Source organism: Dermacentor silvarum, chromosome 3, assembly GCF_013339745.2.
Source record: "Dermacentor silvarum isolate Dsil-2018 chromosome 3, BIME_Dsil_1.4, whole genome shotgun sequence".
Lineage (NCBI taxonomy): Eukaryota > Metazoa > Arthropoda > Arachnida > Ixodida > Ixodidae > Dermacentor > Dermacentor silvarum.
In genome coordinates, this window is record NC_051156.1 from 158,532,098 (window position 1) to 158,550,107 (window position 18,010).

Sequence of the window (18,010 nt, forward strand, 5' to 3'; positions counted from 1 at the left end):
GAAGGGGCCCGTAAAGGTCGATCCCAACCCCTCGAACGGGGCTGCGGGGCACGGAATCGGCTGTAATTGGCCGGCAGGAGCAGATGTTGGGAGCTTGCGACGCTGGCAGGAAGAGCAGGAACCGACGTATCTGGCGACGCTAGCAGAAAGGCCAGGCCAATAGAAACGACTTCGAATGCGGTCATAGGTTTTATGGAACCCAAGGTGGCCAGCTGTCAAATCATCGTGAAAGGCGTTGAGGACGCGAAGTCGGAGAGAGCGTGGTAGAACTGGCACCCAGCGTTGCCCGTCAGGATGGTAAATACGGCGATACAGCACGCCATCGTCAAGCTTAAAGTGCGCGAGCTGGCGACGGAGGCGCGCGTTAGGTGGACGAGAAGCCCCAGAGAGGTGAGCTATGAAGCGTTGACAGTACGGGTCAGCAAGCTGGCGAGAGGCGAGTGGCTTATCATTGTCGAAAGGCAGTTGATACATTAAGGCCAGGGAGGAAACCCTAGCAGTGTCGGTCGAACTGGTGACGTGCGAAGCGATTGCAGAGGCGTCGAGCGGGGCCGTAGGAAGCGGGCAGCGAGAACGAGCGTCGGCGTCTTAGTGTTTCTTTCCGGACTTGTAAATGATTTCTAAATTATACTCTTGGAGGCGTAAAATCCAGCGACCCAGGCGTCCAGACAAGTTCTTGAGCGTGGAAAGCCAGCATAAGGCGTGGTGGTCCGTAACGATGGTGAAATGACGGCCGTGGAGATAAGGGCGAAACTTCTGTATCGACCAAACAATAGCCAGGCACTCTTGCTCGGTGATCGTATAGTTATTTTCGGAAGCGCTGAGTACACGACTGGCGTATGCAATGGCTCTCTCTCGCGAAGAGTTGTCGCGCTTGCAGAAGAACAGCACCTATACCGCGGCCGCTAGCGTCGGTGTGTAGGAGAGTCGGTGCGGCTTCATCAAAATGCCAAAGCACATGTGCAGACGTGAGGGCGTCCTTCAAGCGTGCAAACGCCAATTCGCATTCCTGGGACCACAGAAAGGGTACACCGGAAGCTAGTAGCTTGTGTAATGGAGCTGCGATGGAGGCAAAGTTCTGGATAAAGCGACGGAAATAAGAGGCGAGGCCAAGGAAACTGCGCAAGTCTTTGGGTCTGTCTGGACGAGGAAAGCGAAGGACTGCAGCAGTCTTGTCAGGGTCCGGCTGAATGCCATCCCTGCTCACGACATGACCCAGGATCTTAATGGCTTTGCTGGCGAAACGGCATTTCTTTGTGTTCAGCTGAAGACCAGCGCGGGCGAGGCCCGTCAGAATTCATCCAAGCGTTGCAGGTGCTGATTAAATGTGGATGAAAAATGACAATGTCGTCCAGATAATACAGGCAGGTCTTCCACTTCAGGCCACGCAGCACGGTGTCAATCGTGCGCTCAAAAGTCGCAGGCGCGTTGCAGAGCCCGAAAGGCATTACGTTGAACTCGTACAGTCCATCGGGGGTTGCGAACGCCGTTTTTTCTTTATCGTCTTCGTGCATGGGGATTTGCCAATAGCCGGAACGCAGATCCAGGCTGGAAAAGTATTCCGCACCTTGGAGGGAATCAAGGGCGTCATCAATGCGCGGCATAGGGTAGACGTCTTTTCGAGTTATCTTGTTGAGCGCCCGGTAATCGACGCAAAAGCGCATGGAGCCATCTTTTTTGCGGACCAAGACAACAGGAGACGATCAAGAACTAGCCGAGGGACGAATTACCTTGCGTTCCAGCATGTATGCGACGTTGTCTTCGATGATTTTCCGCTCGGCTAGAGACACACGGTATGTGCGGTGCCGTACGATAGATGTTTTGTCTGTCAGAATGCGATGCTCTGGAACGGTTGTTTGGCCCAACGTTGACGAATACACGTCGAAAGAATTGGCGTGCTTTTTCAACAAAGCCAGCAGCTGTTGATGAATGCTGTAAGGGCGGCGGCCGAAGAAGAATCACCAGAAGATGGGTCCACAGAAGAGACTGGTGTAAGTGGCAAGACGCAGACAGACTCCAGATCGGCGACGGATGCAACGGTTGTGCCTTGCGGAAGGAGGATTTTTTCTGGAGTTGCGTTCGTGGCAGTGACCAGTGCAGATCCATTGTGGAATCGAACAACTCCTGATGTAAATGTTATGCCTTTAGTAAGGCAACGTGAAGAAGGGAACACCAAGACGTCACCATGGTCAATGTCGTCGGATAGGAGAGTAACTAGTTGGATCTGTCCTGGGAGTAGTTCCGTATCTTCCGCGGCGGTCAGGTGAAGTGGCGTGTGGGTTTCTTCGCCAAGCAAGTGTTCGGTGTCGGTAAGGTGTATCACACGCTGCCCACAACAAATAGCAGCAGACGCAGAAGATCGAAAATCCCATCCCAAAATCAGCTGGTGAGAGCACGGGTATAGCACAGCAAACTGTATGTGATGGAGAATGTCATTTATAAGTACATGCGCAGTACAGAAGGCAGCAGGTCGAATAGTGTTCCCTTCAGCTGCAACCAGCGTGGGACCATCGTAAGGCGTCATAACTTTCTTTAGACGGGAACACAAATGAGCATTCATAACCTACAAAGCCGCACCAGTATCCACTAAAGCATCCACGGGCACCCGTTCAACGTACACACGAATCATATTGGATGGGCGCGCTGTAGGAATTTCAGTCTTGTGTGTGTATGCAGGTTTTCCTTCGGAAAGTGCATCGCTTAGTTTTCTGCGCGAACGGTAGAAGTAAGGGAGGCAAACCTAGGTGGTGACGATGAGCGGCGGAAGGGCGATGGAGAACGGCGTCTGGCCGAATGGTAAGCGCCTCGTGCTTCAGGTGATGCAGGCGGAGATGGAGAGCGCTGCGAAGGTGAAGAGTAACGCCGCCCTTTGTAAGAGGCCCCACTGTAAAAATCACCCTCACACATATCGTAGCCCCGACGCTCGTCTTGCTGGCGCTTGCGGCAAAAGCGTGATATGTGGCCACGATAGCCACAATAATAGCACGTAGGACGAGACGGACGCCAAGGGGGGTAGTAGGGGGTGTTCGGTGTACCGTTTGACAGGGAGGTCAGATGGGTCGATGAAGGCTCTGGCGGTGATGACGGGAAGTGAACCGTGGGAGCCGTAGCAACCGACGCATAAGTTGGTAGCGGCAACGGAGAAGTGACGTGGCCGAGAGGCTTGGCAGCAACTTGCGCGTATGTCGGTAGTGCGGTAGTTGGTAATGCGTGAGGGACAGGAGCTTGTGCTGGCACAGCACAATTCGGTCAAGGACGCCAGTTCTTCCCCGATAACGTCACGCAATGACGCACCAAAAGGTTGGCTGGGACACGTCGAAGGTGAGATTAACCCCATCGATTGCAACTCTTCGCGTATGAGCGTGCGTATCAGTGTACGTAGGTCGTGGTCCCCCGCAGAATGGGCATCGTAAATGTCGGGCTGTAGGCGGACAGACTCGAGCTCATCGAGGCGCTGACAAGTGATTACGACGTCAGCGACGGTGGCCGGATTCTTAGTGGCGAGTGCATTGAAGGCAAGAGTTCCAATGCCTTTGAGAATGTGGCGTACCCTGTCCGACTCCGACATTGAAGAATTCACACGTCGGCAGAGTGCAAGGACGTCCTCTATGTAGGAGGTGTACGGCTCGCCCAGGTGTTGTTTGCGAGCATCGAGGCTTTTCTTGGCGAGAGTGGACAGAACGGCCGGTGTGCCGAACACTTCACGAAGCTGGTGCTTGAAGAGAGTCCAGTCGATCAATTCGGGCTCGTCGTTAAAGAACCACGTCTTCGCCACACCAGACAGATAGAAGGAGACATGACGGAGCTTATGAACATCATCCCAGTGATTGGCGGAACTGACTCGCTCATAATCGTCCAGCCAGTCTTCGACATCCTCTCCGCGAAGACCAGCGAAGAGATGGGGGTCACGCTGGGGGCTGTTGATGATAAAGGAAGGAGGCCCTTGCGATGTCGGAATGGTGGCAATTGGGGCGCCAGGCTGCACGTCCTGTGGCATGTTAGCTGACGGTGGGCGCAAGCGGCGACCTGAACGAAGCTCCAGGAGGCAGACCGGACGGCCAGAGGACATAGGACCGAAGAGCACACTCCACCACTTGTGACGTCTCGGTTGGGACGACGTTTATTAGGCACGGGAGCTCGTCAGCGAACAAGCGCAGCACATAGGCGATGATGATGATAACATACAGATGAGGAAGATGTGCGTAATAAACGCCCACATTATATATATAAAAAAAAACAGTTTGTTTTCTCAAACATACGTCTCTTTGCGTGCTATATCAAAACATTACGGGGGATGCTTAAAACTTTCTAAGAATGTGAAGGCGAAAGCTATAGTTGGACCCATAGCGTTGTGGTATCAAGCTCTGAGCCCACGCGGTGACGTATACAAGGCGCGCGAGCGTGCTGCCGCCGTTTCCAGAACTAGGGAGCCTACAACGTTGCATGTAGGCTCTCTACCCAGAACGCTCTACGGGCGCCACCGCTGACATTTCCCTCCTCCTCCGCAGCGCCGCCACCGCGCTTGCCTGCGCTTGCCCGATTAACATTGCATACTGCGCCGAGGTCGTCGCGTTCACTTGGGCACTCGCGTACCTTAATGCCACCTTGCGCGATGCAGCCTCAGTGCATGTCTACACGGACTGCCTGTCCTTGCTCGTCTCTCTGTCGTGCCTTCGCATCACGGACGCGCGGTTTCTCTCGCTAAGTTTGCGATCCGTTCGCAAGCCCTCCGAGGACGACACATCCATCTGTTCCATGTCCCGGGACACCGAGGAGTCGTGGGCAGTGAGCTTGCTGACACGGCAGCCTTATCCGAGTGTGACCAATGGCCTGCTTCGTGAGAGTCTTCTCTCGCTGCGATCAATACGCACACGCCTCCACAATTTGCGCGCACTCAATGGCACACCTACTGGCAGCGAGAGGGGGCGGGAAACCAGCTTGTATCAGCGGGTTCACTGTGTCCACGCGATTCCGGGCTGGTTCCCCCCTCCCCGCTTTCTCGCACATTCATTCACTGGAAGTGGCCATTTTCCATATTATTTATGCCGCTTTCATCTGTGTGCTTCGAACCTCTGCGCATGTGGTGCGCTGTGTGACAGTGAGATGCACTATATATACTTCGTGTCCGCGTACCTCGTACACTGCCTCCCAGTTGCATGCTACCTTACGCGTCGAGAACATCTCGCCTGTTCACTATACCTGCACATAAGACGTTGTTCTGTTTCTTAGAGCCTGGTTTTTAAACATCTAATTCCATTACTGAACGCATGTGCGGGAATTTAGCAGTGATTGGGTCCGCGCTTGTAAAGTGTAATCAAAGTTAACCAAATTTGAAGCGATGTACATTGCTCTTTCCGGATTGTTTGTTACTGCACTGCGCAAGATTTCACTCGAAGTGTTCGCTTGGACAGCTATGCGCTTCACTACATGGACCCCATGACGTAAAATTATTTCAGCGTGTTTTATTTGAATCTCCTGACGTCACATTTACGTAACTGCTGACACAAGCATCGGGCGGTGACTCGCAGCGTTGGTTCGAACAGCCCAATCAAATTTTCTCCTCTTGAATAGAATAGGTTTGCTTTCAAAGCGATTAGCATACTCTACCTGCGCAGGGTTTTGATATCCAATTTGCTGACTAAGACGCGAGAAGCACGCAGAAGTGGGCAGGGTTCCGGTGGGGGCGCGCTAACGTACTGAAAGTAGGTTACCGGATGAGTAGAGTGGTGCCGGCGTCTGCGATTGACCCGCATGCGGTGGCTGGTCGAAAATCGCGCCAGCTTTCAACGGAAGCTTAAAAAATACCGCTAGGACGGATCCATGGCAAAGAAAAGATGGCAGAGTGATGTCATATACGTGCCGAAAGGACTCGACAACGTTATACTGCCACGCAAAATTTTTATTATACGCAAATGAAAGTTATTCTCCCCGGCAGCTCCGAGCAGCCAGTGTCAGAGCGATCGGTGGGCACCCATCGCTCTGTTCGTTTTGGAACGGAGGAGTCTCCGCCTATTCCGAAAGATATTCTGTTGTGTTCGGGCATATTAATGCATCTTTAAAGCGTACACGTCACTCTAACGTGGTGGGGTTTTGTGGTTTTGTGACATCGTGTGACAGGCAGGCGAAATGGCCGCAGCCCTAAATATTCTTACCAATAGCGGAGGGCTAGTGGCGAACAATGTGTAGAATTGGAAATAATTATTACAGCGAACTGTTAAGGGCTAGGTTCCCGAGGTTCGTGTCCTCGTGTCGAAAAAAACCTATCATCATCAGCATTTGCTGCTGATGATGAGCTTCGTGTGCGCGGTAGTTTGGCTCCATATGCGTGGCATTTTCCCTGCAAGTTGTACCTTAGCACAAGTGTCAAAACTGAGGATGGATGGCCATTTGCTAAACCCCTCGTCACCGCCGATGCCTCTTTCATAAGTGTAGCGATACTTGGCTGCGGCATATCCCACCAATCGCTGTTCCCCTTTGTCACCGTGACGTAGAGATCGCGCTAGCGCTGTTATCAGCAGTTGCCCTTTGGACTCGCTATGGGACGGACGCTCGTTTAACCACATCTTCCAGCCGTGCAGTGGGCCGCGGCTATGAACGATGTGGCTCATACGCTAGTCTACGACGCGGGGCAGACTTGGCGCAGCAAACGCATTACTTGGCCATCACGCCAGGCTAAAACAGGACGCCGGTGTCCTTGCTCTTTGACGAACATGCCGAAGGTGCTCAATATAGTCAATAATGACATTATATAAATTCGCTATAGCAATATTCACTATAGCAAACTCACCGTAGTCACCTTGTAGTCACCCTTTTTTTTTTAATCATGCATAACCGGTGGGCACATGTCATAACAGACGGGGAGTTTTCGTGGCTTTGTGGTTTTCGCGACGTTGCGTGACAGACAGGCGGTGTTGCGCGAAAAATGTTTGGCCAATCGTGGAGGGCTGGTCGCAGAAATGCGTAGAAACATTATGGAAGAGCTTTACGTTATAGCGCCCCATGTGTCCAGAACGCATTTCTAAAAATGGTTCTATAGGCAAAAGTTTCTAGCGAGAGGTTATGCCATGCATTCCATCTAGTAGCTGTAATTAAAAGAATATATAGTAAAATCTCATAATTGTTCATAGTATTTCCACACTCCATCCAAATTTCTCAATCAATTTTGGTTACTTAAAAAATGAGATAGCATCAAAGTGTCGCCTCTTAGAATAAACTATATGCAGTGAATTACTTACCCCAGTGATTCAAGGTGTATTCATTGATTTTGCTATGAGGGTATCGTATCTTAAGATACACAATACTTCGAAGCATGTATCGAAAATACAGATACTGATACACGGCATGCCGAATACATCTTGATACAGATGCAAGAGATACAAAGAGTATCTTAAGATCGTGTCTCAAATACATGTATATTAAATACTCCCCAGCCCTGTCACTGCCTGCTGCTATCTATATATGCACACTAGGCTCGGCGGAAGCGCCACCTCGTCTATTTTGAGCAAACTAGCCGATAAAAGTGGTCAAAGGTAAAACAGACGCCGACCAAAAAAACCTAAAAGAAGAAACGAAAACAAGACGTTTCGGCTCCCTTACGGAACCCCTGTTCACAGTGGAAGCAAATGAAGGGGGAGTGTATTATGTACGTGATAGCTCGCATAAACGGAAGGAAGGCTGCCGTCATTGCGGTTCAGCGTGGTATCAGTGGTCTGGTACCAGTGGTATCAGTGTAAGAGTGGTATAGAATGCCCAACACATGTTCCTGTGTGCTGTGCCTACTCTAACGGCCCCGGCTGTACGTTGTCGGCGGCCGCGTTGGTCACGCGGCAGTTTTGGATCTCGGACATAGGATGCGTAGCTCGTTTTTTTTTTCTCGCAGGCGCTCGATACTGACCACGTAGTCACACGAGAACCGTCGTGAAATTTTACTCAGCAGAATCGTGATAAAAGAAGAATATAGTTGTGCCATGAATATTACCCGGACACCTTAGATTATCAACTACGCGTCACGCCTGAATGAGGCGAGCAATTTTATTAATAATTAGTAACTCGATACATGCGACGTGTCTGTGAAATTCGCTTTAGAAATTTGTGACGAGGTAAATCTGTCTGCGTTCAGAAACGTAAAGTAGCTATGCCAGTCCAGAGAAGCTGAAGCCGGTGCCAAACTCGCCTGAGCTTTTCTTTGCGGAAGAATACGTTGCAGTAGCAGTACACAACGTCCCGGCAAACAGGTTCACTGCATGAAGCTCGCTAAAACGAGTTGATGGGCTTGTTAGCGTTGTTAGGAATCTTCGTTTTGCATCTGCGGGCGCTTCCCGCCATCTTGGACTATGCCGGGCCGGCTACTAATAGGGAGTGAACGCGATTGCAAGATTAGACCATACGACACCCAATCTATCTATCTATCTATCTATCTATCTATCTATCTATCTATCTATCTATCTATCTATCTATCTATCTATCTATCTATATATCTATCTATCTATCTATCTATCTATCTATCTATCTATCTATCTATCTATCTAGTTATAAGCATGTACTAAGCTTTAGAATGGGCGAGTATTTGGCGTGATCCTCACACCAGTATTGTTCGGTAGAAGAAACAAGCCGTTATTCTATCGTGCATGTGTCGGAAGTGCAGATGGCGCCCTTATCGCTCCGCTGATGACGTAATCAAAGCTAAATTTGGCTTCACACGCAGCATTCAGAGAGAAGTAGCTCAGCAGTACTTTTGTTGATCCGAGCAAGAATAATCGCGTTCGAGAGAGCTCACTTTACCACAGCATAGGTATAATTCAAACTTGAACTGGTATTAACCTTGAGTTACAAGGCCTACAATTGTGCAATATATTTTAAGAAGGTTAACGCTCGCTCGGCTATTGACGAGATCCTGTCACGTGTGAGCAGGCGTTGAACGACGCGGTAGGTTTTATTTCTCTTTGCGCGTGCAAACTAAGCGAACTGGGGCGACAAATCTTCCAAGATCTTAACCTCCGCCCCCCCCCCCCTTTTCCTTGAGTCTCGAAAGTCAAGTACACGATGGGCTTCTTATCCACGGGGGACAAAAAAAAAAGGGGGGGGGGGGGGGGAGTAGGGCGTCACGGCTTCCGATGACCAACTGCGTGACGTCATTCTACCTCCTAGTCTTTTTCTTTTTTTTTTTTTTTTTCTAGCACGTGTATGAACTTCAAGCCTTTGTGCAAGATGCAACGGCTGAAATATGCTATTCTTCGTTTTCATGGGGATGTTGGCTAGAAAGGCAACCCGAACCAATTTACTGTAGCATACAACTGATTGCATCCTAACGCTTCAGGTTAGAATTTAAATAAAGGCTACGTTGACAGAGTTACGAGAGTCTAACCTAGTCTGCGTGCGATCACTGCAGGGGCCATAGTCGTTTCCGATCAGCCGATAAAGACAACGCTAGTGAGCACACAGGAGACCTTTATTACGAGGCGTCAGGCTTAGAGGTAAACCCCGGGGTACTCCTTCTCGGTCTCCCGCTTCAGAGGCTTCGCTGGACCCTTGCAGATGGCGCCACTGGCGTACATGGGCCGCTCCTTGGCGCAGCCGAATCGGTTGGCAAAGAGCGGGTTGTTCTTGGCGAAAGGAAGGTTGACCCTGCGTGAAATAATTCCACTCTAAACCATCGACGTGCCACGCGTGAATTACCGGATCCAGTATACGCGGTGACAATCAACGACACTGAGACCTATTAAGAATATGCGCGCCATATACTGTCCCAGCGTTCTCTTGCACGTAGAGTGCCTCGAAAACTGCATCAGCGAATTCCGGCTAAAAAGTGCCGAAAGCTGGCTGCTCTCGCTGCTTCAGCAGAACATAGCTGTCGTATTACAGGGTGCGAAACACGAATCGTTCTGCAGAAAAGCTGGAAAAGTATCTCGAATATGTCTGTTACGCGCTGTTCCTTCTTAGAGGTACGTGACACCAGGAAACGTGAGCAAGCGTGGGAGAAACACGAGCGATTCTGCCCGCACGAATATATATATGTATATATATATATATATATATATTGCACGTGTTGGCGTCCAGGGGTGTGGCGTACTCGATAGACACGACACTGTAATCCAGTGGCTATGACGTTGCGCTGCTGAGCTCAAGGTCACGGCGGTCGCACTCCGATGGGGGCGAAATGCAAAAACTTTCCATGTACGTAGATTTAGGAGGATGGTGAAGGGAACCCCAGGTGGTCTAAATTAATCCGGAGTCTTACACTACGGCGGGTCTCATAACCAGATCGTGGTTCCGGGACGTAAGCCCAAGTACTTAATTTCTTTATACTTCGAAAATTTCGGTTAATGAATCGCATATTTTTTTGCTGCTCAAATCATTATTTGAGACACGGAACATTTATCTGTACTTTTTTATTAATGAACGCGGGCGTGCAAGCACCTGAAAAAAAAAAAAAAAAAAGCTAAGCCAACGAAGGGTAATTTTCTTTTTTTTCATTTTCATCCTTGAACTACCTGAATGTATCATGTCGCCCACTATTTTATACCACATTGGGGACAATAATAATCTAAGGGCGATATGTTTGCTCAAATCTCTTGTGCCCCTAAACCAATCTTATTATCATATCATTAGAGGCTTGGTTTATCTATCTATTATTATCTATTCTGTCGTGGAGCGTGCTCTCGGCGTAAGTCGATCTGGCAGTGTCGTTTCGCTTGTGAAGCTGTCATTTTGTTAAACATTGCGTTTTATGCCTAACATTTGTATAGGGGGTAAAAAAACACATGACGTAGTATATATTATAGTATTTATAACATATACTTATAGTATCTAAGCTCCTGTATAACCACTGCTATGTAGGAGCTATTTTGTTACTGTTTTCATTACTGTGCGGATGTCTAAGTGCATAGCGTTCCTATCTTTTGTTCCTTAACTTCATGAATGTTGTTCTTTACAAAAATCTCGCGCTGTATTAGAAGAAGTTGTCTCAATATTCGAAAATTATTCCATTTGTATTCGATTCCGCGTAATCACTATTCGATTTGGTTTAAAACATTGCAGCTTGTACACCTGTGCTTTCTGAAAATGTCAATATCACTACTGTTTGTTTTTTTTTTCATATTAATCTGTGACCTTTTCAAATGTGTACGTGCTTTAAGTATGGCGCCCAAACACGCAGCATACCATACACATTCCAACCTAAGCTAATAAGTGGGGAAAGCGTTGTTATATACTGGTCGTGCTGATTAGAAATTGACGCACCCGAGGAAGGAAGAAATGCAAGCTTTGCGGACATGCGACCTCAGCATCGTGGAAAAAATGAACAGCATTACATATAGGGCCTGCAAGCTTACGATTATCAAAAGAGTTTATGTCAATTTCAACTCGGTATCATACTACCGGGTAATTATATCACTACGCCCCACTTACAACATACGATAGTAGTGGGCAATAAAGAGAATTATGTCTCGTAGTTGTTACGTACCGCAATGAAGGTTGAACATAGTACCCATGAAAGCTTCCGCACGTAGTACGTTCATAGACGCTACAGCCCCGCTTAATTAAAGCCAACACTGAAAACCATCGTTGGAGAACAACACTGCGAGTGTGCAAACTCTTGATGACAAACAATACAAGGACCGACATTGTTTGAGCTTAATATTTTAAACTACCACCAAAATTCTGCACGTTCGTAATATTTATTAAAAGCGGATGATGCGAGAAGAAAATGAGGAAATTTCCGAGTCAGATGTGCGAGTCACAAAATACCACAGAAGAATATAACGAACGCACGAATCACTAGTCACTCCCGTTAACCATAGACTGCTCCGAACACTAACCGTATTATGATAAAGCACAGCGTCAAATTGTCAAAAATTGTCAAAAAATGACAAAACGTGTTTTTAAATCTCAATCGAAAGCATGTCCATTTTTAGGAGGACCCTTTACCACAGACTTTCTCTTTATTCTCTGTTGTGTACGTGTATCAGTAATTTTGCCAATTCTCTCTCCTAGTAATGCTGCATCTTCGTTAGTTTTTCGTCTAGACTGGACGGTACCGGAATGACGTTCCCGCCTACACACATGGTTTCCTAACGATACACTTGTGCTCGTCGCTGCAGCTGAAAAAAAAGCGCTAAAAAAAAAAGACGGAACACGAAAGTGCAGTCAGGACGGCACAGTTGCGTTAATGACCACTATCGCTAATAGAAATGTGTTACTTTTTAGTGTTATATAGGTGATATTGCATTAGGCGAGGTATCGCACAAACGGGGCACGCAAGACGACATAGAAGACGGTGCTATGTTTTCGTCTTCTCTGTTGTCTTGCGTTACCTCACTAGCGCAATATAATATATACCTCACGCAATGACGAAGCATATTTGCTTCTGCCGAGTACGCGGATGTTACAAAGACTCGGCAGATGTTGGAACGTTCAATAAATTGCAAGTTAACGCCGTTAAAAAGCTCAGTTTTTAGACTTCAAGCTGTCCTTCACTGGGCGACGTGTCGGCTTTGTGTGTGGGCTGTCCACGCTCACGGGAGGAGCTTTTGCCGTTTGATTCGTACAACAATAAGCCTGACTACGCGTGGCCCCGAAGTGGCGTTGGTCAAACCTTGTTTTCACAGTATGAGGAAAGTTTTGTTTCAATAGGTCGCACGGATATGGTCAGCCGGTTGCAGTAGACGAAATCCCGCCTTTAAAGAATAAAAGGGGAGCAGAAAACCAAACGGTTAGTAAGAATAGTGCCTCATAACCCGAAGAAAGCGGCTAATGCCTACAATGTACTCATTGTTCTCTTGGAACCAATCACTCGTGGTAGGGTATATATTGGTCAAGCAGCTCGATGCGTTGATGAACGGGCAAAGGAGCACGAACTTTTTCTCAAGAATAAGATTGCTTCACGTTTGCCTGTGCACTCTGGATCCTGAAAGTGTGAGTCACGTATTTTCCTACATCTTCATACTCGACAGAAGCAAAGATACCCAAATTGGAACGTGAGTTAATAAAATCGCATTACATCAAAAAGAAACACGGCATTTGCTTCAGCAACACGTCTGTGGCTCAGCGCAAAACTGAACTGTAGTTTTTTTTTTCTTCGTATGTGAGAATAAGCATGCATTTCCCGCAAAGTAGCACCCGTGGTCGCAGTGTGGCGCGTTAATGAGATTACGCACGCTGGCACCTTATAATGTATATATAAAAAGTGATCCTGCATAAACTTACTTGCGAGTGACGCTCTTGCCCACCCTGGCTTTACTTCACATTGTTTCGCGTGCTATTCCACCATGATAAAGTCTAGCAACAAGTGCAATATACACAGTTGAAGAAAAAGGGTACATCTATTGCACTAATGGCTTTGTACTGAGGGATCGTCGATAGTCGAGGCACATGTTTCGTTCTCATCCTCAAGAACGAGTGCTCGAATGCCAAGAAATGAGCAAGTGTATCGTGGTTTGTGTCCTACAGTTTCTTCGCAATATGACACGAGGAGGACTGGCGATTTTCAGCTCCGAATTTTCTTTTCCGGTGCATCACAAGATAATTCTAAATGTGAGTTGTTATGAATTCCAGTCGGGCAAAAAAGAATGTCAAAAGTCCTTTAGTTGTGCCTCGCACGCTTAGGTCGGCAATCTAAATCATGAGTCCACTCAGAAAGGCTCACTCAGACTCGAGAGTTCCAGGGAGCCAGGCTGAATAGAATTTTTATGAATCCCAGTGATTCCGAGTGAGCCCTAAGATATATTTTGTGTGCGAGTCTCAAAGAGTTCTGCTTATTTTGCTGACTTTTACTACGATTTGAATTTATCTACTAGTTGCTAATCTGCTCCTCAAGTTCGCAACATTTTCACAGCAAAATGGGCGCGCTGTTTATATTCGTACTTATCGGCTGGAGTCGCTCCACCCCGTGCTCTCAGGTATGCGATCTTCGGGTCAACGTCCAGGTGCTCGCACCGGGACTGCAAAAAGATAACGATGGCATGATCCATAAGTTGTACAATGTTAAATAGCCCTTACGCTGCCTTGATATGGGCGAATAGGAAAAGCAGATTCATGGCAGACAACCATTCTACACAGGCTGATGCATTTTTTGTGGTTGTCCTTGGTTCTTATTGCTGTTACGATTGTGCCTCTTCATCGCACGATTTAAGTACAGATTAGTTGGATGAAAACGCTGTCTGAACGACTTTTCAGTCTTCTTGTAGTTAGCGCTGTCAAAGTGGCGGTCGCCTGCCATGAAATACATTGGAAGTCTACGCAGGAACAGCTACCCGTATGTACCAACTTGGCCGATTTGCGACAAAACCTGCAGCACACGGCACCACCTCACTTGGAAGCCATCTGTCAAGGCAAGGCAAGAATAGGCTTAGAGCACCCACTTATCACACCATCATCTGCACGAGTAACTGTACTCTCCCGGTAATACAATGAGTTAACGTCGCAGGTAGAGGGTCCGGGTAAGGCGGCGCACAGCGTCAGCATTACTGATGCAAGATGCGCAGTCCCGTCATGCGCAGAAGCACCACTGGCTGCCTTCACCGTTGCGCATTTTTCCGTGCGCGTTTCCGACTTTTTTATTTGTAATCAATCGGTTGCACTATGTTCACACGGCACGGACCTTAAGGGCTGCAAACGATTAAGACGGTTAAATTGGGCAAAAAACTACAGCAACAATGTTACAGGCCCCTCAGATGAGAAGGAAGATTCTGAATATAAGGTTCTAAGATTCTGAATATACATGTTCACGGGGCCTGTATTCGTCGCTTCAAAATCACCTTAACGTGTTTTTTTAACTCGGAAGATGTTTGATTAAGCAGGTTGTCATACTTAGACGCATCAATGAAGGCAGTCTTGGAATGTGAGCGGCGCTAAACAATTCTAGCGCAATTGGGCACAACATTGCAAAGGATTAGCAAAGCAGATCATCGTTTAGCGGGGTAGAGTACTCAACCCTTTTGACATTCCACAGAGCAGCGTATCTTGCAAGATGGCGTGCAAGGCTGTTTTTCAACGAAAACTCGCGTCTACAGACTACAATTCCCCTTCAAGTGCGGTACTGCGAACACAATTGCATCCCGAGAATTACTTTAAATATCTCCTTGAGTCATGGTCACCCGACATCCAACACGTGGCCATCGATAGTGAATGTATTGTTGCCTTTCAATCGCCTGTAAAACCACGGAATCGCAGGGTGTGCAGTGCGTAAATTGTATAGGCGAAGCTAATGAATGGGGAATATTATTCTTACTGGGTGATTGGAGTTCTTTTCTCGTGCATGCGCAGAAACATTCTTGTAAATTGTCACTTTTATTGGCCATTTACCACAAGCTCCAAATATGGCGATTTCTCTGCACCGAAACGGTGGGGCCATCTGTCAGCGCGCGGCACGTTTGAGAGTTCTTTTTTCCTTTGCCATAGCGGCTGCACATGACGACAGCGTTCATTCATTTCTAATACGCGACTGTGACTCTCATGAGTTTTATTGAAAGGGGCTAGATGTTCACGGAGACAAAACATTTACTGGTATGAGCGAGCCCCTACAAATTTTGCGGTGCTATCTGGCCATAATATTTTACAGTGAAGCTGTTATAGGCTATAGGCTCCAGGAGATCGCGTCCGGCAGCGATAGTAAATAGATAGACCGGAAGTAGACCAACAATTTCAGACGCGTCGCGCCACCTTGTGGCGTCGTATGAAAACATCGGGATGGCGGCGTTTCTGAACTTCGGGAACGGATGTGTGTGGCACGGCAACATTGCAAGCATCGACATCGAGCATCGAGCAGGCATCGAGCGGTCATAGCGCTGATTGTATACAATGATCAGTGAACGCTGATTAGATGTATTTTTTAAGACAATGTCTTTCTCGGCGAGTTACCGCCCCTTTTCCGCATGGTGTATGTCTGTACCTAACCTCTAGCCACTTTCGTGGGCTAATCGCGGAACTAGTGCCGCCTAAGAAATCGGCAGCTTAGCCCGAAGGGCCAAGTTCTCTGATAGTAAGGTCCAGCGTAGCGGTTGAACTTTTAGCATGGTTTTCTAACTATGCGCGGGAGAGACTGTACGCGACTATGACTCCGCCTTCGTGCACGTGGAAGAGAGGTACCGGGAAAATTTCAGTACATCGAAGGTTCGACATGTGGCAGGAGACCGGCGCGAGCTAGCTTTCGAATTGCAATGCCGCGCCCGAAGAAATTGCTGACCGAAACACGAAGCCCGAAAAGAATTCCGCTTGACGTGCCGGACGAGGGAATTCGAAGGCGATTCAACCTCAAGTGGACGTCGATCAAGCGCGGTCGCTTCAGCTCAGCTCAGGAAGACATCGACCTTGATCGACGTCAACAAGACCTTGAATCGCCTTTCAACTTTTTTTTTTGTCGGACAACTAGCTGACATTTCGTCCGCATGCAGACCAAAGATCCGAAAATGCCTTTTTGTATAGGGTCATGTGGGGTCAGATCTAGTCGTTGTGCCTGGAATAACTGCATATCATCATCATCATCATCATCATCATCATCATCATCATCATCATCATCATCATCATCATCATCATCATGACCACGTGTTATTTGTGGAATCAAGCTGCTTTAAATGCTCAATCAGCTACAAATAAAATAAATATTCATAGTCGATACATATTTGAAAGCGGATTGATTCGGCTACAGCTCACATAACAGTAATACCTGGTTTCTTCTGGTTCATTCCTGTGTCAACTTGCAATCTTATTGCATGCTATTTTTGTGGCGTTTCTTCATTTCTGCATAAAAAATACCATATTCTCTGACTGAGAATGCTGCGCCACTGAGTGACTAGAACGCGAAAGAACTTATTGTTTTATCTGAATCCGCGGTTGCAGAATAAGAATACCATTGTTCTTTACGTGCGTTCAGAGTGGAAGAAATCGGCTAGGGCACAAAAAAAAAAAGCTTGTGAAATGCCAAGGCACCGGCCAGAGCACTCAGTTCAACGACAGGTTACTTACCTGTGCCGCTTGGATGAAGAAGTACTGTCCTTCAGTGAAGAACGGGATCAAGGACACTCTAGCCTGTTTGGTCACATCCCACTTGGCGTGATTCAAGACGCTCCTGTACATCTGAAATAAATAAATAAATAAATAAATAAATAAATAAATAAATAAATAAATAAATAAATAAATAAATAAATAAATAAATAAATAAATAAATAAATAAATAAATAAAGGCCTTACTTTAACAAATCGCTGCATCTACTACTTTGTTGCTTTGTATTATTGCACATGTAGCGACAAACAGGGACGCAAGTGAAAGACGAGAACGAAAAGTGTTGGTGCTAGCGCTCGCTCTGCTTTGCCGTTCACCGGACCGTTTTCGTGTCGCCTGATTATTTATAAATCACGCCCTCAACGTCTGCTTGCACACAGAATATCCGTACTTTTCGCAACAGCGGCTTTCGGTAATTTACGCCTTCTGCTGATTAGAACAGAAAGGAGCGCTCACTTATTTCCGCCCTCCCCAAATTGTGAATGACACGTTGGAGTATGCAAATGAACGCCCCGCTTAGGCTCGTAATGCAATTTGACTTCATAAAGACACCCAAATAATTCACTCAGCTGCATATTTCCATAACCTTCATATCGAACAAGTTTTCTACCTTTTGTTTCACCTGCGAAAATCGATAGGTGTTTCAACTATTGTTTCACCTTGGCATAAGCTTCGCATAGCTGCTCCAATCACCATCCCAGAGAAGGCATAGCCAAGTAGCTATAGACAACGCAGTCCATTCCCCAAACTCAATGTCAAAATAGTCATGCCAGATTAGTTCTCTAGTCATACCAGATCCGGGTGTTGCACTTCTGGTGCGAGCTCGAGCAGAAGCATGCGGCATGCTTTGGAAATTGACGAAGGATCGGCACTGGTTGAAACATCGTGTCTCAACGTCTCTGCTACCTAGAGACGTACCCAATGAACCTATCTCCAAAATAACACGTTGCTGATTCATTTGGCTTGTTGGATATGAATATGCAAAAGACAAAGATATTGTCCAATAGCCTGGCA

The 18,010-nt window shown here is 47.3% G+C and overlaps 1 protein-coding gene across 1 annotated transcript in view; it reads right to left on the reverse strand.

Annotated features, from left to right (window-relative positions):
- Positions 1-9,438: 9,438 nt before the first annotated feature.
- Positions 9,439-18,010, reverse strand: part of LOC119445968 (uncharacterized) — a 46,595-nt gene continuing 38,023 nt past the window's right edge. The window contains exons 9-11 of the mRNA XM_037710271.2: positions 16,960-17,070; positions 13,861-13,937; positions 9,439-9,624 (exon numbers count right to left, since the gene is read on the reverse strand). Coding sequence (XP_037566199.2) covers positions 9,468-9,624; positions 13,861-13,937; positions 16,960-17,070 — 345 coding nt within the window. The 3' untranslated portion in view covers positions 9,439-9,467. The remainder of the gene's footprint in view (positions 9,625-13,860; positions 13,938-16,959; positions 17,071-18,010) is intronic.